Raw genomic sequence first — 26,224 nt, 5'->3', positions numbered from 1 at the left:
TTCTTGTGAATGTATGAAAATGTATAAACATAAGTATGATAGTGGTTAGAGAGAGAGAGAAAGAGACAGAGAGAGATGTCTATAAACAAATAAGACAATAAGAAGTATGTATCTGAAATAAAAAGCATGTATATTTGTGTATGGGTGTATGAAATAAATATCACCTGTGTCATATTTGTTTCAGGTAGAGCTGGGGATATCTAAATTATGAACTTTAGGGATAGGGAGATGGTCATAATTTACATGCATATTTCCCTTGGTTTATGAGCTGGTGTTTAAATAACATTTTTAAAAAACTAAGACAAGATTTTAAGATCTGCTTATGTGTAGTATAAAAATCAATTTCTGGGCATGGCCCATGCCCTTCAAGAAATGTCAGTGTAAGAGGGATGGCAAGGCATGCAGATTAATATCTGAAGTACAGGACAGATCGTGGACAAATATATGTCAAAGAAACCTAAAGTGTCTGGCAGTACAGAAAATGACAGGTTGGTATCATGTGAAGACAGGCATTAAGGAAAACAAATTGAAGAAAGTGTCTCTTGAGATGGGAAGGGTTTTGACTAAGAAAGATCAAGGGAAAATGCCTCCCAAGTAACACAAAGACTGAGCTAAAGTAGCAAAGGATGTGTAGCATCTTTACAAATAAAGCAGTAGGTTTGGCCAGATTGATGCTTATATTGTGATTTAGCAAAAATAAAGCACCTGGAAATGCAGACTGGAGTTAAGTCATGCTATTATTTGAATGCCATGCTATGAAGTTAAGATTTTATCTTGAGAAACAGACTGTTGAAGATTTTAAGTAGACAAAAGAAGATATTTGGGAATAAAACTCCAGTTACAGAGTTAATAACAACCTTGAATATGATAGAAATTGGATATATGAAAATTAGTTAGAAGAATTTTGCAGTACAGAAATCCTAAGTGATAAAGTGCAAGACAGAAAAAAATATAGTGGAAATGTAGAGAGAAATCTTGGTGATTGTTTGGATGAAGGGAAGAAAATAAAAATAAATAAGAATATCAAGGTTTTAAACTTAATTTAACTCTATTTAAACTTAATTTAAGTCAAATGAACAAAAATTGGGAACATAGAGGGATAATCTAGCTGGAACAGAGACTAAAAGCTTAGTTTGGAAAGACTTAAGCTTAAGATGCATGTGAAGAGTGGTTCACAAAGCTGTTACAATATGTTTACTGGAAGACAGACATAATTCATGGTTCAAGATACAGATTTGGGTGACTTAAATTTGTGAAAACAAATATAGGTAGGTAGAAGGAAAATGTGAAGCTAAAGAAAGAATAGATTTAGGTTCTGTTCCTCCTCCCCCCATGTTTTCCTATAAAATTCAGTCTACTGTATATTGGTTCCAGATTATGACACTAATAGTAACTCTCTAAAGAAGAATCTTCTCTATTAAAAACCTTCAGATATAAAAGATCTTTACTCATTGACATGAGCATGGACATTTATACATACTTATTTCCATTAGGATTACTTTCCATGATATATAGTTCCATATTGGTGAAATATCTAAAACATAAATGTGAAAGAGAAATCATTAAATAAAAAAATCTTAGGATAAATAGTGGTGCTCAGAGGTCTTGATACTGTATACCTAAATTTATTGTTACCTCATTTGAAATAATGTTCTTCCCATTTATGTTATGCAATGTGATCAGATAAACAATAAATTAAAAACAATATGTTTTCCTATGTTATTACTTGCACCAGCATTTGAGGAGGTTTCTGGTCATGAGGTTTTCCCAAAAACAATATTCTGATGAAAAGAACATGTCTCAGTTATATTCCCACACTGACTAAGGCCTCCTCTTGCCTTAGTTATTCCTTTTCCCATGAAGCCCCCAATCTGGCATGATTTATCTCTACCTCCAACCTAACATGATTTCAGCTCCATATCCCAGGTCCTTGTCTACCTCAGGTATCAACCTCAGTCTCCACGACAGTGCAGGATCCGAAGCACCCACTCCCGCATTTGCTTGGTCCGGGCTCCATATATCAAAGGGTTGATCATGGGAGGCACCAGGAAATAGAGATTGTCAATGATAATCTGTAGATGAGGAGCCATATGATAGCCTAAAATCTGGGCCAGAACAGAAAAGACAACAGGAGAATAAAAGAGAGCAATGACACAAAGATGAGAGCCACATGTGCTGAGAGCTTTGCCCCGTGCCTCCCAAGAGGGTATTCGAAAGACAGCATGAAGGATCAGCCCATATGACAGACTGATAAAAAACAGATCAAATCCCACAGATGCTACGATAACCATGAGGCCATAGACAATGTGGTCAGAGATGTCTCCACAGGCTATCTGCACCACAGCCATGTAGGCACAGTAGGAGTAAGCAATGACATGGGTTTGGAAGCTTTCCAGTCTTTTTGCTAGGATGGGTGCTGGGGTCAACACTGCCACTGCCCTGGCCAGGACAGCCAGTGCCATCTTCACAAGCATGTTGTTAGCAAGGATAGTTGTGTATCTCAGAGGGTGCCAGATAGCCACAAATCTGTCAAAAGCCATGGCCAGGAGGATCCCAGACTCCATGACATAAAAGGAAGGGATGAAAAACATCTGGGTGAGGCAAGCATTGAAGCTGATTTCTTTGGCATTCATCCAGAAGATACCCAGCATGCGGGGCACAGTAACACTGACCAGGGAGAGGTCAACAACTGATAGCATGGCCAGGAGGAGAAACATGGGCTCATGAAGATTCTTCTCTACCCGGATGATGCATAAGATGGTGGCATTGCCAATGACTGTAATGACAAAGACCAAGAAGAAAGGCACAGAGAACCAGCCATGGGAAGATTCCAGGCCAGGAATTCCAGCCAGGACAAATGTCAAGGGCTGAGGAATGGAGCTGTTGCAAGAAGACATCCCTTCCCTGAGCTCCTTCCTCCAAGGGCTGATTCCTGGGGAGACAGAAACAAGGGACATTTTGAAATCAGTGTATATTTCCATTTAAAATACTGGGTAGTACTTTATGGTGGCAATCATAATTATATTATGTCAACTAATGATCAAATAAATGTTTCTGCAACTTGTAATGAGAAAGGAGATAATCCTAGGCTGCAAAAGGAAGAAATAGTCTCAGGGATTAATTCTCAATAAAGACATATCAACTCCATAGTTTAGATTGTGGCTCTGATCCCATTTAATATTCACTGTGTGAAATCCTATAGGATTTATTTTCTCAGCAGGGCCTGGCAAGAGACCCCACATTTTCAACATTATAGGTAAAAGCTAGAAATCATGGCTTTCACTCAAGATGAGGATGTTGATTTTTATCATTCCAGGGTCCTCAGCTCTTGAGATTGGCCTTGTTTCTTTAGGTTTCTCTGGAGTATTTGTTGATTTTTACAAAGAACCTCAGAAACCAGCTGATCTTACACCTGACACAATTCTGGAATGAATATTTTGGATGATAAAGGTGGAATCCAAAAAAAGCCTCAATAGATAATAGTTTAGTATTCAAGTTCCAGTAGTTTAGTATTAAAGCATTGTAGGGAGTGGGTAAAAGTAAAACTTAATGGGGTGGCATATATATGTGAATTCATGTGGTTTTGTATGGGGAACATAGTTCAGTGATTAATTGTCATACATATTTCCATAGAAATAAGACTACTGTATTTGCTGAACATTTTGACCTACATAATTATTTTGAATAAAAATGCATATTTATAAATTATTTGCTGTTATAGATTAAATAGTATATTTAACAGATTAAAAGTAAAAAAACAAAAAAGTATATAGTAAATAAAAATAAAGGAATAAAAAAAAGCTTTTTTGTTATTAATATGACTGAAATTAAATTCCACTATTAAAGTTTAAATTCCAGATTTTGTTAGAAATAGTCCAACTATATAATATTTAAAAGAATCACACCAAAGAAAATTTTCAATAAAAGTTTAAAATAAACTCTTAAAGTGTTGCAGAGCTGTTTGCAACTATAATTATATACAAATTGCTATAGCTTTCTTCACAATCAAGTTTAAAACATTTTCATTTCCTGTGACCATATACAAAACTCAAACTGAAATTAGGATGAAACAATATAACACAAAGTTGCTTTAAAAATAAAAGTATAGTAATATTAATATTGTGTCATTTTTATTGTTGATGAATTTGGATTATTTATATTTTTGGTAATTAATTTATTCTAAATATTTAAATACCAAAATAGAGTGGCATGTCTGCTAAAACCCCACATATATACATCATGTAATTGATATGTTCAGATCTAAGTATGTCATATATCAACTGCATTTGGTAAAAGGCACAGCATAGCTGAATAATAGGTTGGTCTCCTGGAATTTAACTTGGTATAGCGATAATAGCAAGATCTTTGAGATTACACATGTTTGAGATACAATCTCAGCCCTGCCACTTATTTTGTAATCAATCAGATGTAATTTGAACAAATTGTTTAGGCCTTTGAACCTCCTTTTTTTTTCATATCAAAAGTGGGATAAAGCTTACCTTAAAAATTGTAAGGAGGATTAAATCCATCATTGAATTCCAACATTATATAAAACAAAATTCTTGACATAATTCTTGGAATATTTTCTTCTTTTAGTATGAAGTACAAAGTTTAAGTGAAAGATGCAAGAAGTAATGTTCTTTTTCGTTTGTTTGTTTGTTTGTTGTTTTGCTTAAATTAATCCTTACCCGAGGATATATTTTTCCATTTTTTAGAGAGAGAGGATGGGAGAGTTAGAGAGAGAGAGAGAGAGAGAGGGAGAGAGAGAGAGAGAGAGAGACATTGATTGGTTGCCTCCCACAACCTGGGTATGTGCCCTGGTTGGGAAGTGAAACTGTGACCCTTCAGTGCAGAGAATGACAGTCCAACCAACTGAGCCACAATGGCCAGGGCATACTGTTCTTTTTGTTTTTTGTTTCTTAGAAAGAAACTGTAACTAAGATAAATTAATAGTCTGGAATTGATAACATAAGAAGAAAGATTTGATGGCCCTGGTAATTATATCCTCAAATATTTTTAGATTCATTATATTCTTGAGTGAAAAAAAGAATTTAGTATCACCAGAGAGAGATACCTGACCAAGTAAAAGATGCTAAAAAAATTTAAAAGGTTCATTTTAGTTCAATAGGGGAAATAGCCCTGTCACAAACTCATTATCAGTTAGAAATTGAATGATCATCAATCAGGAATACAGTAGATAAAATTCTCCATATGGTGGTGGCATTAGGATATTATTAGTGCTTTAAGCAACATGGTAAATTTTTGCCTGAGCTATCAAAAATAATTGCCAGCAACAACAATATCAACATTAATTTCAAGTAAAGAGATCATCAATTTAGGTGTAAAAATTAGAAAGATACTTATTCTTCCCTAAAGAATGCCACTGGATATTCTAAAAATTGCAGAACCCAACCATGGACTTAAAAGGGTTGGTGATTAGTATTCAGGAATCTCTTTTTCCTACATGACTTTGCATTCCAGGAGTTTCTACTCTTTTCCCTCCTTCTTCTTCTCTGTTTTCCTAGAATAGTACCTGTAGATGGTTGTGAGTCTGACCACAGTGGGACTGGGACCAGCAAAGCAACTGTCCACATGAAGTTCAGACAAGATCTGTTGATGTCCAGAATAAGATGAAGTGTCTGAGCTGGAGGCAGATTTATGCTGGTTTGTCACTGCCTCCTCTCCCCACTCCAGGGTCTCTAGGGGCCTCTCTGTTAGGCAAAGTGCTTTACTTGGCTTGAATATTCTGGGGAACAAAGCCTACAGCCAGTTATTGAGGGTAGCACATGTAGTTAAAGGGACAGAAGGAGAGTAAACTTTGGGTTGTGAGCACACAATGGAGTATACAGACGTTGTATTATGAAGTTATACGTCTGAAATTTATATAATGTTATTAACCAATGTTACCCCAATAAATTTAAAATTTAAAAGAGCAGATGTTTGGGAGCATTGTAAAACTAATTTGTGTGTATGTGTGCGTGTGTGTGTGTGTGTGTGTGTGTTGTGTGTGTGTGTGTGTTGTAAGAGGTGACGTGTATGGCTTAGGTACTGTAGGAGAAGAGTTAGGGCTGAGGAATCATTTATTATGAGGTTAAACTTAGAGTAAAAGAAGGCAGTGACCTGTTTGCAGTTATAATTCTATACAAATTGCTCATAGCTTTCTTCAAAACCAATAGTTTAAAACATCTTACTTTCCTGTGACCTTGGCAACTCCATAAGTAAAACTTAAAGTGAAATTAAGTTTTAATTTCCTATATGCAATTAGAATCCAAAAAAGGTGGAAAAATGTATGCACTAAGTAAATTTTAATTGACTAAATTAAAGCCATTGTTTGGTAAATAAACTATATAACAGAAACACAGAGAGTTGAGATTAAAGTAGGAGCAATAGAAAAGATTTAGAAAAAAAATATTGCACAATACCAAGTTTAAGGGAAACTGAGTTTCAGGTTGTCCCAGGGCAAGCCACACAGATCTGGAGCTGAAGCTGGAGGGGGTTGGAACTGTAGGAACTGCCAGAGCGAAGCCCCTGGGACTGTGGCTAAAGCAGGTGTAATCTGCAGGAAGTCCTAGGGACAAGGCACACCTAGGTGGGAGCCATGCTAGGGTGTGTGCAAGCTGAGGGGAGTCCCATGGGCAAGTCAGGTGGCTGGAAGTTTCTCTCTCTCTCTCTCTCTCTCTCTCTCTCTCTCTCTCTCTCTCTCTCTCTCTCTCTCTCTCTTTCTCAGAAGCTGTCCATTCAGATCTGTTCTTCTTCAGGAAGGAGTGCTCTGTCTGTAGGTGTAAATTCATTGTATTCCTGGGACAAGGTGCATTCAGGGTCTTCCTATGCCTCCATCTTGGACTGGAAGCCCACAAGGATCTTTTTAAAATGCAAACCTGATTATGTCACTCCTGTGCATAGAACTTATATTGTCTAGTTTTCAGTATAAATTTGAGAATCCTTAGCATACCCTACACACCCCTGCATGCTACTATCCAAGCCTTACTCAGCAACTCTTCATTTCACCCTCTATTCCAGCCCATGAAATGGACTTCCTTCAGTTCTTTGAATGCATGACACCCCTTCCTATCTTAAGATCCACACATGTTCACACATCCTGTTCTCTCTCCCTGTAACATTATCACCCCATTCAGGACCTCTCTTTCTTTTTAACTCCTAATCAGCATTTAAGTAAATGCCATTTTTAAGGGAGCTTTCCTTAATTCTCCTAGACTAGATCAAAACACTATGTTATGTGCTCTTATAGAAATCAATATTATTACTTGAAAGCACTAAATATCCAGTATATTTATGCATTTGAACATCCCTCAATTATATCATTTCCATGAGGATATAAACTCCCTGAGACATAAACTTCTCTTTTGCTCACTTCTCCTCAGAATCTAACACAATCTGGCACATTTTAGCCACCCCATAAATTGATTTTTGTTGTATGAATATATGAATAAGTTGCATATCTCTTTTATTTGACTAGAATTTAATTCAGGGCTTTTGAAGATTTAGTTTTGTGACTATTATTGTTAAACATTCAAATTTGAGAGCCATTGGTAGATAGCTTATAAGTATTAACTCCTTAGTTCATATTTCGAAATGTAACATATAAACAATTCTGATAATTGTCAAGGAATGTATTATAATTAAACTAGAGGCCCAGTACATGAAATTCGTGAACGGGGGTGTGTGTCTCTCAGCCCAGCCTGCACCCTCTCCAATCTGGGACCCCAAGAGGGATGTCAGAGTGCCCGTTTAGGTGATCCTACCAGGATCAGGCCTAAACCGGCATTCGGACATACCTCTCACAATCCAGGACTGCTGGCTCCCAACTGCTTGCCAGTCTGCCTTCCTGATTGCCCCTAACTGCTTCTGTCTGCCAGTCTGATCACCCCCTAACCATGCCCCTGCCAGCCTGATTGATGCCTAACTGCTCCTCTGCCAGCCCGATTGCCCCTAACTGCCCTCCCCTGCTGGCCTGGTCACCCGTAACTGCCCTCCCCTGCCAGCCTGGCCATCCCTAACTGCCCTCCCCTGCCAGCCTCATCGCCCCTAACTGCCCTCCCCTGCCAGCCTCATCGCCCCTAACTGCCCTCCCCTGCAGGCCTGGTCCACCTCCCAACGGCCCTCCCCTGCAGGCCTGGTCCCCCCCAACTGCTCTCCCCTTCAGGCCTGGGTCCTCCCCCTCAACTGCCCTTCCATGCAGGCCCGGTAGCCCCCAACTGCCCTCCCCTGCAGGCTTGATCGTCCCCAACTGCCCTCCCTTGCCAGCCTGGTCCCTCCCAACTTCCCTCCCCTGCTGGCCATCTTGTGGTGGCCATCTTGTGTCCACATGGGGGCAGCCATCTTGTGTGTTGGAGTGACAGTCAATTTGCATATTACTCTTTTATTAGATAGGATTGCATAATTCATGGTACTCCAAATAAAAAGAAAATACAGCCAAAAGGTCTATCTTGGCAATTCATCTTCAGGAAATACCCAACATAATGGCAATATTCCCAAAGTTTACATTTCCATAAGGATTCTCTTCTCTTTAGCCTGAGAGAGATCTGTCCCTACTCCTACTATCATTGTCATTTTTCTCCATTATCTTACAAAAAGATCACCATTAACCCTGTCCTTATGATTTTAATTCAGCTAGTATCTTAATTATAACTATCACATGATTAGGAGTTCTAAAATACAGGACACATAAATTCAAATGTCTTATAGAATCATTCCTTCCTTCAGAAGCATTCATTGAATTCATGTGTTCATAGATACTGAGAGGTATTAGTGATAAAAAATAAATGGAGGATACTCTTTAAGTATGGGGTTGAGTACTTTTGTGTTTATTTAAATCCAGGCATCACCACTTAATCAACATGTGACATTGAGCAAATTATTTAAACTCCCTGAGTCCAAATTTCTCATCTATGAAATTGCACTAAAACTCTGATGATTCTGGTGATAATATATGCTTGCATGTGTACATTGCTCATACATATCTGACAAAGTCTGGCATATAATAAACATGCAAAATTATACTTGTTATTGTAATCCAGTTATGTAGTGTTTATTTATTAAAGTCTACCATGTGGCTCTAGTATAAATGCCTTTCTTATGTGCTTTCACTCATTTAATCCTTAAAATTCTTATAGAGAAGGAAATTTTATGATCCCCATTTTATTAATTATGACAATAATGCACAGAAAGTGACTGGATATGCAGAAAGTAAGTGACAAAGATAAAGGATGAATCCAGGCACTCTGACTCTAGAGCCAGTGCACTTAACCTCTAACTATATTAAGAATTTAATTGGACAAAGACATACCAGGTTAACTATAGTATATAGTGACATTTTTCACAATAATAGTAGGGACAGTTTTTAGTTAGTTTTACTTGAGGAAATAAAATTTCTACTAACATGGGGGAGTTTAAACAGGTGATGTACCTTGAAGTATAACTAAGTTTTTTTTGTAGATAAGAAGGTGCCTGGACAAAGGGAAGCATTCTAAGTAAAACCATGAAGATATAAAAAAAAACTTACTTTTTGGATGAAAGTGGGAGTCTTTACAAACAGAACAGAGCATGCAAAGGATGCATAAGTATGACAGGAGAAACATGAGAAAGGTAATTCATAAAGGTTTATTTTATTATAGTAATCTGTGAACACGATTATTGCAATGTGGAACTTTTCTACATTTCTATTGTTGTGAAAATAATAGGCAAGTATTTCTTGTACTCAGAAGACATGAATCTTATTATATTGATTCTTCTATAGAATATTGAGTGATCATTGATTTTTCATTTGGCAATAGTTCCTGTGGAATTTTTTGAGGTTCTTATGAGTTTCTTTGCTTTTTTAATCACTACCTGTTGGACAATACACTATTACCCCCCACTCATATAACAGAAGGTCAGTAGTAGCAGGGAGCAGAAGGGGACCCCTTTCCAATTTATCAAGTTCTAAGTAAGCTCCTTAAAATTCAGAAGTACACAAAATAAAATGTGCCTACTAGTTGCATTAGAATTGGGAAACTTCTATAATGTGTGGTTACTCTTCCCCATTGGAATCTGATAAAAAGTCTTATTTCAGCAGAAGGAAATGTCATGTCTATTATGAGATGAAATAAATTATTTGTACTCTTCCCTTCACATTCTGATACTGTCTCTGCACATAATTTCAGCATAATCAGGCAAACTTTACCCTTAGAAAACTATGAACATAGTCTCGAATTTTCTTGGTCCTAACACCATACACAATGGGATTAAGAAAAGGTGGGACCAGAAGGTACATATTGGCAATAAAGATGTGAATCCGGGGGGCCACATTGTGGCCAAAGCGGTGAGTGAGGAAGGTGAAGACAGCTGTGGAGTAGAAAACAAGGATGACACAGACATGAGAGCCACATGTGCCTAGAGCTTTAAGACTTGCTTCCCGTGATGGAAGACGAAAGACTGCACGGAGGATTAGAACATAAGAGATGACAATAAAAAAGCCATCACAAGAACCAATGACAGAGGCCACACTGAGGCTGTAACGTTTGGTGGCTCCTGTGTCCACACATGCCAGCTTCACCACAGCCATGAACTCACAGTAGGTGTGGGCAATGACTCGAGTCCTGCAGTAGGGCAGCTCTTTGAGCAGGATGGGATGTGGAGAAAAGAAGACTGCTCCTCGGAGTACAACAGAGGCTCCCATTTTGGCAATGTGAGCATGGCTGAGAATGGTACTATGGTGCAGTGGATGACAAATGGCCACATAACGGTCAATGGCCATGACCAAAAAGAAGCCTGATTCCATGGTAGTAAAGCTGTGGATAAAGAACATTTGGGCCAAGCAGGCATCAAAGGCAATGTCATGGGCTCCAAGCCAGAAGAGACAAAGCATGCGGGGCAGCGTAGATGTGGAGAGGACCAGGTCAGTGACCGACAGCATGCACAGGAAGAGGAACATGGGCTCATGAAGGCTTCGCTCTGCCCTCACCACAGCCAGGATGGTCACATTCCCCACCACAGCCACTATGTACATGGAGCAGAAGGGAATCCCAATCCAGACATGCAGGTGCTCTAATCCTGGGATGCCCATCAGCAAGAAGGTATTTGGAGATGTTTGAGATTTATTGGCTGGTACCATTGTGCCGCTGCTCTCTGTCTTTTGTAGATGGAAACCTTTTTAAGACAAAGTTATCTTCCAAGATCATCACACCAAGTCTGGGAACAAATGAAAAATGCATCTGGAAGACCCCAAAATATCATGTTAGAAAACATAAAAGGTTGTAATTTACAGTGAAAAACAAACAAACAAAAAAAAAAACACCAAAAAACCCACAAAACAAAACTTAGTAAAGCTAGGCAAAAACTATGCAACCAGACACAAAGTGCTTACTATAAACCAAGTCATGAATCTCACAATTTATTAGAAACAAAACAAAACAAAAAAACCAACAAGGCCCGCACTGATTTGGCTCAGTGGATAGAGCGTCAGCCTGCAGACGCAAGGGTCCTGGGTTTGATTCCAGTCAAGGGCACATGCCCCGGCTGGGACTTGATCCCCAGTAGGGGGCATGCAGGAGGCAGCCGATCAATGATTCTTTCTCATCATTGATGTTTCTCTCTCTCTCTCTTCCTTTCTCTCTGAAATCAATAAAAATATATTAAAACAAACAAAATCCAACATGGTTAATATCTCTGTACAATAAAATTCAATATTATTTTTTGAATTCACACTTTGATTTAATAAGACCAAATTAGCTTTTGATAGAAATGTCTGATATTATAAATGAAATGAATCTGAGAGTAATTTTTAAACATAACTTTCTAGCTGATGTGTGAGTACTCTTAAGTATGGATACTCATGTCTTAGACAGTCCATTACATGTCCTAGTACTGTCACAGAACCAAACCCAGGAGCCATGAGATTGGGTTGCCCTTTCCTACTGTGATACTTTTTATAGACACACCTGCCTTCTGCATAGAAGTCTTCACAAAACCTGAGGTTTGCCTCATGCCTATACTAAGTTTCCTCCTTTTCTATGAAACATTTCCAACTTATGTATCTACTTATTTTAAGCTCAGTTTTTTAAAAATTTTAATTTCTTACCTCTTCTGTATATTTCCCAATGTACCAAGTTCTTAACTTTTATTTTGTGTCTAAAGATCCTAGACATTACAGAGACCCATGTACTTGGTATCTCTTTTGATTTATACACTATTAGTGTGATTTCAGTTCATATTATTATTTTTTTATGAAGAAAAGAAGGAAAGTAATACTTAGTGATTCTAATATGAAAAGGACATCATCTGGAATCTTTGTAGATGTTAATTTTTAGTTGAAAAAATAATGCAACTAAATGACCATTTTATAATCATTTACTTTGAGTTACTATGATATTTGATTGAGAGTAAATAAAGTTCAATAATTCTTGAAAATTATCAGCTATCATAAGTAATGCTATCACTTCTGTCTTTTTCCCCCCTTGCATGTGATCATATTTATTTCCATCATAGGCTCTTTTTATGTTCTTGTATTAAAGGAATTTATTTCCAAATAAATAAATAAATAAATAAATGCATTTATTTTCATAATAAGGTTTAAGTTTTCTTATTCATACTTATTATATTTTTCCCCCAGTTTTCTCAACTGTGAAGTGAAGAAAACAAAAAGTTGTTGGGAAGGTTAAGTTAATTAATACATGTTAACAAGTTAGTTATCTTTCACAGAGTAATTTAAGAAATTAAGTATTGGGACTTGATCATTATTCCATACATAATGTGACTCCAATAAAACATTTAAGCATGATGTGATCAAATTAGCATTTAGTATAAAAAAAAAAAACATCCTTTTCACCAGGTACTCCTTATATGCCCCCCACGAGATAATGCCAAACTTTTAATTATTCTCCAGAAACAACATACTCTTTGTGAAATTGTGCCCTTTTTCACATAATTTTGATTATAATTTTTCTCTCCCTCTCTTATAATCTCTTCCCTTTGTAAACTACAGCTTTCTTGTAGTATCTAGTCAAAATAATCTCCTCTATGACTCTGCTGAATTAGCTTAGACAAAAATATGCAGGATAATTTTCTGTGCATCTTTACATGTTTTCTTACATTTGATTGTGATAGACCTTATCAAAAGGTAGATTATTTAATATATTATTATGACTTCTGTCTTTCTTATAAGATTAAATTCTCCTCAGTCTAGAAACTATAGCATAGGTAGGTATTAGCATAACCTAGCCCAAAGACTGGCATTGGATGATGTTTCACAAGAGTAGTCTCTACCACATCTGTCTATCTATAATAATAAAAACGTAATATGCTAATTACACCGGACAGCCGAATGAACTTCCGGACTCCCTTCCGGATGAAACTGGGGTTGTGAGTGCCGAGGGCAGCTGCCAAGGCTGCAAGGGCCAAGCTCCTTGCACGAATTTTGTGCATCGGGCCTCTAGTAGTGAAATCAAAGAGTTTCTTCTCCTTGGTAGAACTTTGTTTCTGCTTTGCTCTGCTATGATTGTAAGATAGGACTCCAGGCATAGAGACTGAGGTAGGTTTCAAGTCAATTACTGCTTTATCTGTGGGCTTAAAGATCTTGATTACCTAGATCTCCACTTCCAGAGAAATATAAAGCTATTCACATTTCTCCGTTGGCTCCCAAAACCTTTTAAAATTAACATATTCCTTCAGAGAAGACCTAGGTATATGTACTCACATCTGGCTAAAGAGGCAAACAAACATATTTTAGTACATTTGACATTTTCTTATTGTTACCATATATTATGGAATAATATATCCAGAATCAAGCACACAAGGGCTCTTTAAATTTTCTAATACTACATAAAGGCTCCTTCAAGCACACCAAATTAATGCTCAGATAAGTGCATTCCCATATGAACAAATTTATTTAAATAAGCTGATATTTAAATGCACAAAGCACTCAGTTTTACTTATCAGAACATACCTTGATTACTTTCAGAATTATTAGTCTTTCTTTAGGACAGAAATCCAGATGTGGGTACGGGAGAGCTAGAAAGAGATGTCAATCCTCTTAAAAAATCCATTCAGGAGAAATTTTTATGTCCCACGAAATTTAGTCTGAAAATCTTTCTCTACTTTCTCCTCTCTCTTATCTAGTATAGCTCAACTAGTTTGAAGATAAACTACATCAAAAATAATGGTTGGCTATGGCTTGTCTACTGATTGCCTTATTAAACAGAGATTTTTTTCACCTTAGTCCTAAATTTTCTTCCTCCCATAAGTGTTGCTTAATCACGTTTAATGCTGAGTGGAAAGAAATGCATTCTTTGATCACGGCTTTCTCTGACTCAAAAGCCTTTCTTAGTCAAACAGCTTTAAAGTTATTTTAATTCTAATTTAGAGTATTCCTATACTTTAGCTCGTCAACAGGTAGCTGCATTTACATTAGTTATGTGGAAAAAAGGTCCATTTCACCTTCTTACCATATTGTATGTCTACAGTATTAATTCTCTTTTAAAAAATATATTTTTATTGATTTCAGAGAGGAAAGGAGAGGGAGAGAGAGACAGAAACACCAATGATGAGAGAGAATCATTGATTGGTTGCCTCCTGCACACCCCACACTGATGATCAAGCAAGGGCATGTGCTCTGACCAGGAATTGAACCGTAACCTCCTGGTTCATAGATTGTTGCTCAACCACTGAGCCACACTGGCCAGGCTACAGTACTTACTTTAACTTTACTAAGGGTTTACAAAGAGGTACACATTAATTACTTTTTTGAGAATCTTATAATTCTATAAATGTAGATGTTTGGATGTAGCCCTTTCCTCTCTTGCATATGTACCAACTCACCCAAATTAAAAGCTGAGATTCATCCAGAGAGCCAGTTTCTATAAGGAGTAGTTGCTAGGAAGTATGCACAGTGAACAAGAGCTAGGTTTTACTCCGCTCCTAATCACACTGGATCAAAGCAGGTTGGTGGCAGGGGATTCAGTGGTCCTCTGGGATATGGGGTCTTTTCCCAAACTACAAGACTTAAATTACATTCAGGTAGAGTAATTGCTATTAGCTATCCCTTAAGATAATAAATAAGGATATTATTATTTCCCAAAGGTCTGCTGAGTGCTTTGATACTTAAGATAATAAATAAGGACATTATTATTTCCCAAAGGTCTGCTGAGTGCTTTGATATGGAATATATTTGCTTAATATATCAGCAAAATATTATAAAACCATAAAATGAAGGAAAAGGATTATGTTTATGTACTGTAAGGTCATCATGTTCATTGCCCTAGGCTTAAAGTTTAACATCCATTTCTCACTGATCTGCACAGCTGCCTTTGGAAAAATAAATACCACTAAACAGATGAGAAAATAAAGTGACTAATAGATTAAATAATTTATATACAATTTTACAGCTAATAACAGTGATGCCAGGATCTGAATCTGGATATCCCTGGTTCCACATTTCATATACTTAACCACTACATTACTAAGATTAAAATAAGATATGTCTGAATTAAAGTCTCTATCTTTCTTATACATAGTGGTAAAATTCATGGATTATAATTGCAATATCCAAAATGACCAGTAAGTATCTTTATAACCTGGTCCCTGCAACCCTTTTGGTATCACTTTCTGCTACACAGCTCATTTTCTTAGTTTCCTTGAGTCTCAACCAGTCTAAACTTTTTTTTTTTACTACCTTTCAGATCCTGTGTCATGTTCTTGCTTCAGCTTTTAATGCTCTTCACATTTCTCTCCTGCAAGACTCCTAATTTCCTACTCATTATGTTCAATTAATATTTGGCAAAGGAGGCAAGAGCATACAATGGAGTCAAGACAGTCTCTTCAATAAATGGTCTTGGGGAAATTGGACAGATACATGAAAAAAAATGAAAGTAGACCATGATCTTACACCATACACACACACACAAAAAAAAACACACCTCAAAGTGGATAAAGGACTTAAATGTAAGATGGGAAACCATAAAAATCTTAGAGGAATCCACAGGTAGCAAAATATCAGCTATCTCATAGCAATATCTTTACCAATACAGCTTCTAGGGCAGTGGAAACTAAGGAGAAAATAAACCAATGGGACTACATAAAAATAAAAAGCTTCTGCACAGCAAAAGAAACTATCAACAAAACAACAAGAAAGCCCACTGCATCGGAGAACATATTTGCCAATGTTATCTCTGATAAGGGTTTAATCTCTAAAATGTATAGGGAACTCATACAACTTAACAAAAGGAAGATAAACAGTCAAATAAAAAGATGGGCAAAGGACCTAAATAGACACTTTTCGAAAGAGGACATACAGAAGGCCAAGAGACATATGAAAACATGTGCAAAGTCATTAATCATCTGAAAGATGCAAATTAAAATGACAACGAGGTACCATCTCACACTTGTCAGAATGGCTATCATCAGCAAATCAACAAATGACAAATGCTTGCGAGGATGTGGAGAAAAAGGAACCCTCATGAACTGCTGGTGGGAATGTAGACTGGTGCAACCACTATGGAGAACAGTATGAGTTTCCTCAAAAAATTAAAAATGGAACTCCCATTTGACCCAGTGACCCCATTTCTAGGAATATCCCAAGAAACCAGAAACACCAATCCCAAGAAATCAGAAACACCAATCAGAAAGGATATATGCACCCCTATGTTCATAGCAGCACAACTGACAATAGCTAAGATTTGGAAACAGCCTAAGTGCCCATCAGCAGATGAGGGGATTAAAAAACTGTGGTACATCTACACAATGGAATACTATGCTGCTGTAAAAAAGAAGGAACTCCTACTATTCACAACAGCATGGATGGACCTGGAGAGCATTATGCTAAGTGAAATAAGCCAGGTGGAGAAGGATAAATATCCCATGATCTCACTCATTTGTAGAATACAATGAACAACATAAACTGATGAAGGCAGGGGAGGGTGGGAGGAGTAGAGATCAACCAAAAGACTTGTATGCGTGCGTATAAGCATAACCAATGGAAACAGACACTAGGGGGGTGAGGGCATGTACTGGGGGGTGGGGTAGAGTGACTGGGGAGAGGCCAATGGGGGGAAAAGGAGACATATGTAATATTTTAATCAATAAAGAATAAATAAAATTATTTTATATATTCTTTCAACCCAAACCTCTGTCACTCTTCCCCATCTCTAGTCTCAGATGATGACCTAGATTACAATTTCACTGAGAAAAAAGAATCAAAAGAATCTTACCTCAGAAAGGCTCTGATACTGTGCTCTCCAGGGACGTGTCTCCCTACATCACCATGATAACGTGTCTATGCATTCCCAGGGTGATGTCGGGAGACGTCCGCGGGCATTACAAGGAGCCTCTGGAAGATTGAGAGGTTGTTCCTTCTACTGAATGGGCGGATGTAAATCCGCCCACTCAGAAGAAGGAGCTGCGGCCATGTTTCCCGATGTTGCCATGTTAACACTGCTGCTGGTGAAGGAGCGGGGGGAGAGCTAGAGAACCCTCCGCTCTTTCGGCTCCACCGGCCAGATAGAACAGCCAAACGGGCCGGATCCGGCCCGCGGGCCGTAGTTTGCCCACGGCTGTTCTAGGCCCAAATGGAGACCATCAATACAAATCCCCAAGTTTCCAATTTTAGCATTCCCACCACATAAGATCTTTACCTTTCTATGAAGTTGACCAATATTATCCCTTGTCAAAGTGGATAATTCCTGGAGTTTCAGAATTTGGTAAAAAATCATGAGCTAAGATATGACCTGGCCCATCAAAGGGCCAACCATCTCCATGGTCTATGGACAATGACAGAAGCTATTGTCACAGTGGGAGGGGAGGGTCAAGAGCAGGAAGGTTTTAGAAAGCCTCAGTGCCTTAGGGTACTATGCAACTGAGTATTGCTGAGATATGAGAGGACTGAGTTTATCTATGCAAAGCAACAGGATGGGGCCAAATTCTAACTACTTCCAATCTTCAGTGGTAAAATAGAAGAGGGAAAGATGGCCAAGACTGATTGAAAGTTATAGGTTAAACACAAAAACCTCCTCCCCAAATGGAGGGAAGGAGGGGCGGAAACTTAGATTCTACAAGTTTTACAAATAGGTTGGATCAACTTTCATAAGCATTTCAACAGATCTGAAAGCTATACAACTTTCTTTAAATAGGAAAATGTGCAATACCCCCGCCCTTACTCTGTTCACACCACAGTGCATCCCCTCACTTACCTAGTGCTTCATTGCACTAAAATGTCTTTCCTGTGTTATTGACTTATTTATTTCCTTTAGGATTTTGCCTGATATTTTTCCTCAGAAGCTAAACTAGGTGGACTAGATTTTTGCTTATAGATTGAGACTATTTGACCTTTACATAGGACACCAAACCCTCCCTCCCTTGTCAGTTTCTTACCCAACTCCCAGAAAGAAAGCTTGATGTCTGCATCTTGACCCTTCACTTGATGGAAGATCAAGGGGGTCACATTGCTCCAGATGGAAACTGCTTTATGAATAATGTCATTCACTATAGCTGGATTAATTTCTTTTGGGTAATTGATAATACTGAAAGAAGAAACTTTTAAGTGCAATAGTTCAAAGGTAGGGGAATTATTCTAAAAAAGAATGACTCTCCTTTGGGGAAAATCACTGAATATGTTGGGGCCTCATTTTGCTCATTTGTAAAATAGATAAATCCTAGACTAATTGAATCAGAAACCCAAGTAATTAAACCTGCAAAATATGGGTTTCTGGGAATTTTAATAAATTCCACACATTATTCTTTTTTTTTTCTATTTTATATTAATCCTCACCAAAGGATATTTTTTCCTTTTTTTAAAATTTTATTTATTTATTTATTTTTTTTTTAGAGAGAGATAGAGGAAGGGAGGGAAGGAAGAGAGAGAGAGAAACATCCATGTGAGAATATGAGAGAGACACATTGATTGGTTGCCTGCTACACATGCCCCAATCTGGGCCAGGAATTGAATATGCAACCCAGGTATGTGCCCTTGCCTGGGAATCCAACCCTCAGCCCGTCAATGCATGAGCCATCACTCTAACCACAGAGAACACTGGCTAGGGCCCCACATTATTCTTATATAAATGAAAGTCTGAGAACTACAGCCCTTAAAAGGTAATTGCAAGGGAAAAAAAATTGTGAACTCAATTGTATTGTACACCATTTTACATAGTTTAGCATTGCTTGCTTTGGATGTCCCTAATAAAGTAACCTACACAGGGAGCAAAAAATATATCAAAAGTATACACAATAAACACCCCACCCCCATACATACCCATAAAGACAGGAAAAAATAATAGATTTAACTAAGGGGCTAATGGTGGGATCATGGCCAAAGGACAGCAATGAGGCTCCATTTCCTAAAGAGGTTACCTGATTAAGCTAGAATGAGAACAGGAAGAACCACCTTCTGTAAGGGAGATTTGGGCTGAGGAAAGACAGGGAAAACAGAAGACAGTAGAGATGACTCCAGGTGGGACATTGTAGGAAGTCCTTTGAGGTAATCACCCCAATTATCCCTCCAGTCCTTAACAACAAGCACCTATTGAAAGAGCGGGGAGAGACCAACTCCATGTTCCTTTTGTTCCATGTCCTCCACCTCCTGGAGTCAGGTTCCTGCCCTAGAACCTCTCCAAGAGCCCAACCCACACTTTTGAATTAGCCAATAGAAATGCAAGAGGAAAGTAAGCCGCCCTCTGCCCCCATGTGCAACCTGACCCCTACCAATCAGCGGAGGCCACACTACCTCACCCCTCCTACCTCTCCCAGGCCCCCTATAAATCAGCGCGTTTGGGGTCTGGGGCTCTCTCTCTCTCCACCTCGCCGCTGTGCCGGTGTGTGTGTGTGTGGGACTGAGCTTGAGCTAGCTCGATTAAAGGCTCTTTGCTTTTGCATGGGACTCGGCTCCCTGGTGGTCTTTGGGGATCACGAAATCTGGGCATAACACCTATAGGTCAGATTGTGCTTATTCCATTTGGAATGTTTTGGGGAGATAGAGCAGTTAGCCACATCAGTTATTCCACAGCGAGGGTGGTGGAGCTTAGCCAGCATATGCTCATCCTGTGGGTCTGTCTCATTCACACGGGTCTGCTGTGAAAATTGTATCTCTTTCCCCCAGGTAAGCAGTGGCCACTCTTTCTTGGTCACGGAACACCAATGGAAATTGTCCTGGGTGAGAGATGGGATGGATGAGTACTTGGAGACCAGCAGGGCAGAATCACAGTATCAGCACCCCAGGGCAGAGCCTCATTTGAGGGCCTGGGAAGGATGGTTCTTTGTAATCCTCCTGTTCCCAGTCAAATGATGACCACTAACCCTGATTCTCCTGTCACTGGGGAGAAATATTAAACACAGTTGATAAAATAAGAATCACTTAGATAACCTGTTTAACAATGTCTAAAAATAAAGCATCTGAGTTTCAGGATAGAAAGCACCAAGAATAAAGGTCTCAAAGGTATTAGATAGAAATTGCCCAGGAAGATGGCCTCTGGTCTTTCTGATTGATTGAGGTTTTCTTAGGACAGAATTTATGACTTCTCAGACATAGAATTTGACTGGCTCTGTATACCCAGTCCATTTGCATTTATACATTGCCTTTCATTTATCACCTACTCCCTGTTTCTATTGACTTCCCTATGAGGCCAATCTACTGGATTTTAATTTCCTGGGGGAAAAGCCAGCACCTTGCATTATAGTCAAGATTCTTGTCTGTATTTTTTAACTATAGCTGAACTGAAAGTGCTTTAAGGGCAATGTTTGTGTCTAATACAACTTAGTCTACACAACAGTTGTTAGGATAGTACTTGATATGAATTCATGATTGATTTTGACATTTTGTATAAAATTGCATTTTCATGCTTTTATTTTATTGTGGCCTTGGCTGGGCACTCAGAGGCACCAGGTTTGCTATATTTTTCTGGGCTGTCTTAGCAGGGAATTTCACCACATCCCTGAACTATAATAAAATACATGACTATAACCAGTTATCGGGAGCTTAAGGTATTTGGGGGGATGTTTAAAAGTTAGGGGGAAAAAATCAGTTTCTTGGGGAATTTGAAAGTATGTGGTAGACAGTTTGAGAGACTTCTCAGTTGATAGAAAGGAGATATTTATTTATTCATTTGAATCACTTCCCTTGATCCCTTACCATCGCACAGACTCAGAGATCCAGATAACTGCATGTTTACTCTCTATCCGAGAGAAGGCAAAGAGTGTGAGAGATGATCTCTGGGGTCCAATTATTAATTAGGTACAATAAGCACAGTGTGGGTGGAGCCCCAAAATGATGTAATTATATCATGTAGTAACGTGTATGCATGCAATACATATATGGAAAAAGAGCCCACGATAGTTATAACATGATATTATGGTCCTGATTAGCACACCTACCTTAACAAAGTCCAATCCTTTACAGTCTGTAGCAGGAGGCACTGGGAGGGTCAGGCACCAAGGCAGGAAAACTGTAGATCATGGAGCCTTTATAGCTATGCCAGCAAGATCCAATGACTCACGCTGCTGTGTGGCCTTTCTTTGTACTGGTTAGTGTTGTCGTTGCCCATTTTGGGTTGAAGGCCAGCCTGCCAGGGCCATGACAGCAGCCATGTGATTTAGTTTTCATATTCATTTCATACCTGATGGCCCTTAGAATACCTGGTCGTAGCCATGGCTAAGGAAATACTGGTATATCTCAGGTAACCGGAGACATTATTATTTAAAAACTGGAGAAATAAAAACTAAAAATAGGAGACATAGGAACAGTTTGTTACAGTTTTGCCTCTAAAATAATTTCTTTACTAACCACCGCCAAATACTATCTTGCTCCAAAAGCTAAAGAGGAAAGATCCAGAGCTGAATATAAAAAATCTCTGAGAACCATATAGGAGAGATATAGGATCACACAGAAAAAGAAAATTGCTAAAAATATGTTTGAGAAAATAAATCATTAATGATAAGATGAGCATACACAGCACAATGCTTAAGCAGGTAGCCTTTGAAATCACATAGATATGGGTATGAATATTAACTCTGTTACTTAAAAGCTGATCTGATTTAAGCAAGTTAGTTAAAGCTGTAATGCCTCTGACTTTTTATCTGTAATTTAAGGAAATGAATTATATTCATATAATACATCTCAGTATTAGAGATGGCACCTGAGCACTGGGCCTGGTACACTGTAAATTGCGCAAACACAAAACCTAAAGCAGAAACAAAGACCTGGAGACACTGAGAGAGAATGAACAAACACCAGTCTTTACTGAGCACTTTCCAAGTGCCCAGACCTGAAATTGTCCCTCCAATGAGGAGGAGCTGCAGGGATTGGATGTGGGTCCATTTCCTGCCCTCCAGGAGCTTATCCTCTGGCAACCACAGGAACACCTGCTACGCTAGTCCTCAGAGAAGAGTTTGCCAATATTCCGTGCCTCCCTCCCTCTTACTCCTGCCAATTTTTCCAGATAAACCAAATGGGATATACTGACCCTGTGAAAAAAAAAAATGGAAATAGGATAGAGAATAGATGGGGCAGGTAAAGGTGTTCACTACTTATGACTCACCCCCAAACCTCTCACCTCCACCTGAATTCCCTCCCAACAGCTGATCATAATCAAATTTCTTTCTCCTTCTTCCAGGTGTGCCTATTTCCTAAGCATAGTACCATCAAGTCACATTGTCCCTGGAAACACAGCCTCAATAAGTCAAATTGGTCTGCCTTCTCTTATACTTTGAAAACACATCAGCTTTTCTAGGGTAATGCATTTTTCGTCAGTTATTCCTATGGCAAATTGTAGCTCTCTGCTGTATACCCCATCCCTATTTTTTTTATGGCTGGGACAAACACCATATTTGATTGAGGTGTCTCTGCCCTGGCAATATTTGGTGAGAGGAGGTGAAGACTGTGCCAACCACAATCTTGGCATAAAACCAGGTTCACAATTTAATTTAATTTTAGCCTGGTGGCAAGAAGTGATGGAAGCCAGAGTTTTGGGCCTTGAGCCTATGGCAAAAACAAAAATCAAACAACAGGTATTAAGAATGAAAATTCAAAATCTATTTTGAGGAGTTCTAGCTGGTTTTGCTCAGTGGATAGAGCTTCGGCCTATGGTCTGGAGGGTCCCGGGTTTGATTCTGGTCAAGGGCACAAGACAGGTTACGGGCTCAACCCCCAGTAGGGGATGTGCAAGAGGCAGCCAATCAATGATTCTCTCTCATCATTGATGTTTCTATCTCTCCCTTTCCCTTCCTCTCTGAAATCAATAAAAATATATATTTTTTTTAAAATCTATTTTGGGAAGAGAATTTTAAGAAGGATTGGTATAAATTCATCTTTAAATGTTTGCTAGAAATCATTTATAAAGCCATCTGGTCCTGGGCTTTTCTTTGCTGACTCTTTATATCACAACACATACAAAAAATCAACTCAAAATAGATTAAACAGATGTAACATGAAAAAATAAAATTCTTAGAAAAAAACAGGAAAAATGTTTCTAGATATTGCACTGAGCAATGAGTTCTTAGATATGACATCAATAGTATAGGCAAGAAAAATAAAAATAATCAAGTGGAATTACATCAAATTAAGCTTCTGCACAACAAAAGAAACAATTGACAAATTGAGAGACAAACTATAGAAGGGAGAAAATGTTTGCAGATTATGTATTTGATAAGGGGTTAGTTAATATCTAAAAAGATATAAAAAAGTCATTCAACTGAAAAGCAAAATAACAAATAACCCAATTTAAAAATGAGCAAAGGAACTTAATAGACATTCTTTGAAGAAGACAACCAACTGGCCAACATATATACAAAAGGTTTTCAACATCACTAATCATCAGGGAAATGCAAATAAAAGCCACAATGAGCTATCCACTCATACCTGTTAGCATGGCTATTATCAACAATAACAAAAATTAAAAACTCATGTGAAATGTGGAGAAAGGGGAACCCTTGTACACTAGTGGTGGGAATATAAATTGATATAGCCATTATGGAAAACAATATGGATATTCCTCAAAAAATAAAATTAGCCCTGCTGGAGTGCCCAGTGGTTAAGCATCAACCTATGAACTGGGAGATCATGGTTCAATTTCCAGTTGGGGCACATGCCCGAGTTATGGGCTGGATCCCTAGTAGGGGGCGTGCAGGAGCAGCCAATCAATGAGTCTCATCATTGATGTTTCTCTCTCTCCTTTGCTCTTCCTCTCTGAAATCAATAAAAATATATTTTTTAAAAAATTAAATTATCATTTGATCCAACAATCCCACTTCTGGATATGTATCCAAAGGAATTGAAATCTCTATTCTGAAGAGATATCTTCACTCCCATGTTTAATAAAACATTATTAACAATAGTCAAGATATGGAAAAACAATCTAAATGTCTATTGATGGGTGAATAACTTCATGGTATATACAATAGAGTATTACTCAGCCTTAAAAAATAAATTCTGCCATTTAAGACAGCATGGATAGACCTGGAGGACAATATGCTAAGTAAAATAAGCCAGACACAGAAAGATAAATACTGTATGATATTATTTATATACAGACTATAAAATAGTCAAACACATAGAAGCAGAGAGCAGAGGGCATGACTATCTATATAGTAAATCTGGTGCTCTTTCTTTCTTTATATAGATACAAATTTTTGACCTAATTTTCTTTCTCTCTGAAGAACTTCTTTTAAAATTTATTGCAAGGCAGGTTTATGCGTAATAACTTTCTCAATATTTATCTGTCTAAGAATGTCTATTTCACCTTCACTTTTGAATATTTCTCAGAGTGTAGACTTCTAGTTTTGGGGGAAGAGGCTTTATCTGAGCTTTAAGTATGTAAGGAAACAATATTTAAAATATTTTACTCCATTCTTTTCTTACTTGCATGGTTGCCAGGGAGAAGTCATATAATTCTTATCTTGTTCCTCTATAGGTAAATTGTTTTGTTCCTTTGACTTATTTTGGGATTTTCTCATTTTCTTTGATTTTATGTAGTTTTAAAATGATATGCCTAGGTGTAATATTTTTGGCATTTGTCCTGCTCAAGGTACTTTGAGCTTCCTGGTTTGCAGCTTGGTGTCTCAAATTAATTTGAGGGAAATTCTCAAGTTTTTGTTTCATATATTTCTTCTGTCCCTTTCTCCCTTTCTTCTCCTTCTAGTTTTCCAGTTGCCCACATATCACACCTTTTGTAGTTGTCCTACAACCTTTGGATAGTATGTTCTGTTTTGTTCAGTCTTTTTTCTCTTTGCTATTAGTTTTGAAGGTTTTATTGAGATATCCTCAAGTCAAATATTCTTTCCACACCTGCGTCCAATAGCTCATCAACGGCATTCTTGTCTTCCAGAACTGTGAGAAATCAATGTTTTTTGTTGAAGAACCCAGGGTATGCTCTTTTTGTTACAGCAGCCAAAATGAACTAAGAACGGTGGTAAATAGACAAATGAAAAAGATACATTTTGATAAATTGATGGTAGTCAAGGATTAAGTGCTAGCTGAGTATGGTAGGAATCAAAAATGGATAAATGAGGACAGAAATAATATCTAACAGTTGGGGTCTCAGAATAGGTGCAGTTGTAAATGGCTGTAGATCATCCCACTAACCATCCCCTTGTCAGTTCCCAATTTTGAAAAGCCCATAAGAATCCTGAAGAAGCTACATCCCAAATATATTGCTGAAGTATGTGGATGCAAGAATGCAAGTACTGACTATAGTTGATGCTGTGGTACATTGCTCAGGTGTCCTTGTCCTGCTGGGCCTGAAGAACCCATTCCTCTGTAGGAGTATTACTGCTAACAGATCTCATTTGATTCCTTCTTGAGAATTTCTGTCTTCTGAATGGAACCTACTCACCCAAGGTCATGTCTCTTCTTCAACCATATCCAATGACCAATCAGTGTGTAGTTAGAAAGGCCTAGGCCCTTTCTTCAATTCAGGACAATTTTAAAGGGTCATTTTAGCTCCAGAGATCTCTGCAGGATTGAATTAGCCTTTGTTAAATTCATGTGGAGTTCAACTTCTCCCTTCACCAGTTTGATTTCCTTCTCTCTCAACAGGTTTTAACCTGCAAGCTCTCTCGAATAAACTTCTACACATAAATGTTCGCTTCAGTTTTTCATTCAAGGGAACCCAACCTGTGCACCAAAATTAAAAAAGATAAAAATACAAGAGTCACAAAAGGAAAAATTATTTGCAAAGCATGTCACAATAAAAGGCTATATTCTTTCATATAGAAAGCACTACAACAAGCTAATAATTGAATTTTTGTG

The 26,224-nt window shown here is 38.0% G+C and overlaps 3 protein-coding genes across 3 annotated transcripts in view; all 3 read right to left on the bottom strand.

The window, feature by feature from the left end:
• The window catches only part of MMP26 (matrix metallopeptidase 26), a gene marked incomplete at both ends in the record, with an annotated part of 52,562 nt that extends 28,716 nt beyond the window's left edge, over positions 1–23,846 (bottom strand). Inside the window, 7 exon segments of the mRNA XM_080640631.1 lie at positions 17,625–17,628; positions 17,632–17,646; positions 17,650–17,750; positions 18,361–18,509; positions 19,895–20,133; positions 21,355–21,425; positions 23,837–23,846. Coding sequence (XP_080496757.1) covers positions 17,625–17,628; positions 17,632–17,646; positions 17,650–17,750; positions 18,361–18,509; positions 19,895–20,133; positions 21,355–21,425; positions 23,837–23,846 — 589 coding nt within the window.
• On the bottom strand, positions 1,953–2,897 carry LOC308233372 (olfactory receptor 52D1-like; the record flags this gene model as incomplete). Its single annotated transcript, XM_080640297.1, has 1 exon — positions 1,953–2,897. One exon carries the CDS (start codon positions 2,895–2,897, stop codon positions 1,953–1,955), a length of 945 nt encoding a protein of 314 aa, XP_080496423.1.
• LOC308233376 (olfactory receptor 52K1-like) lies at positions 10,169–11,113 on the bottom strand (the record flags this gene model as incomplete). The annotated part of the gene is made up of 1 exon (XM_080640308.1): positions 10,169–11,113. One exon carries the CDS (start codon positions 11,111–11,113, stop codon positions 10,169–10,171), a length of 945 nt encoding a protein of 314 aa, XP_080496434.1.
• Positions 23,847–26,224: the final 2,378 nt, after the last annotated feature.

Source organism: Plecotus auritus (genome assembly GCF_963455305.1).
Source record: "Plecotus auritus genome assembly, chromosome: 9".
NCBI classification, from domain to species: domain Eukaryota; kingdom Metazoa; phylum Chordata; class Mammalia; order Chiroptera; family Vespertilionidae; genus Plecotus; species Plecotus auritus.
Note: the sequence above shows the minus strand (reverse complement) of the source record. Positions and strands in the feature narration are given on the sequence as shown.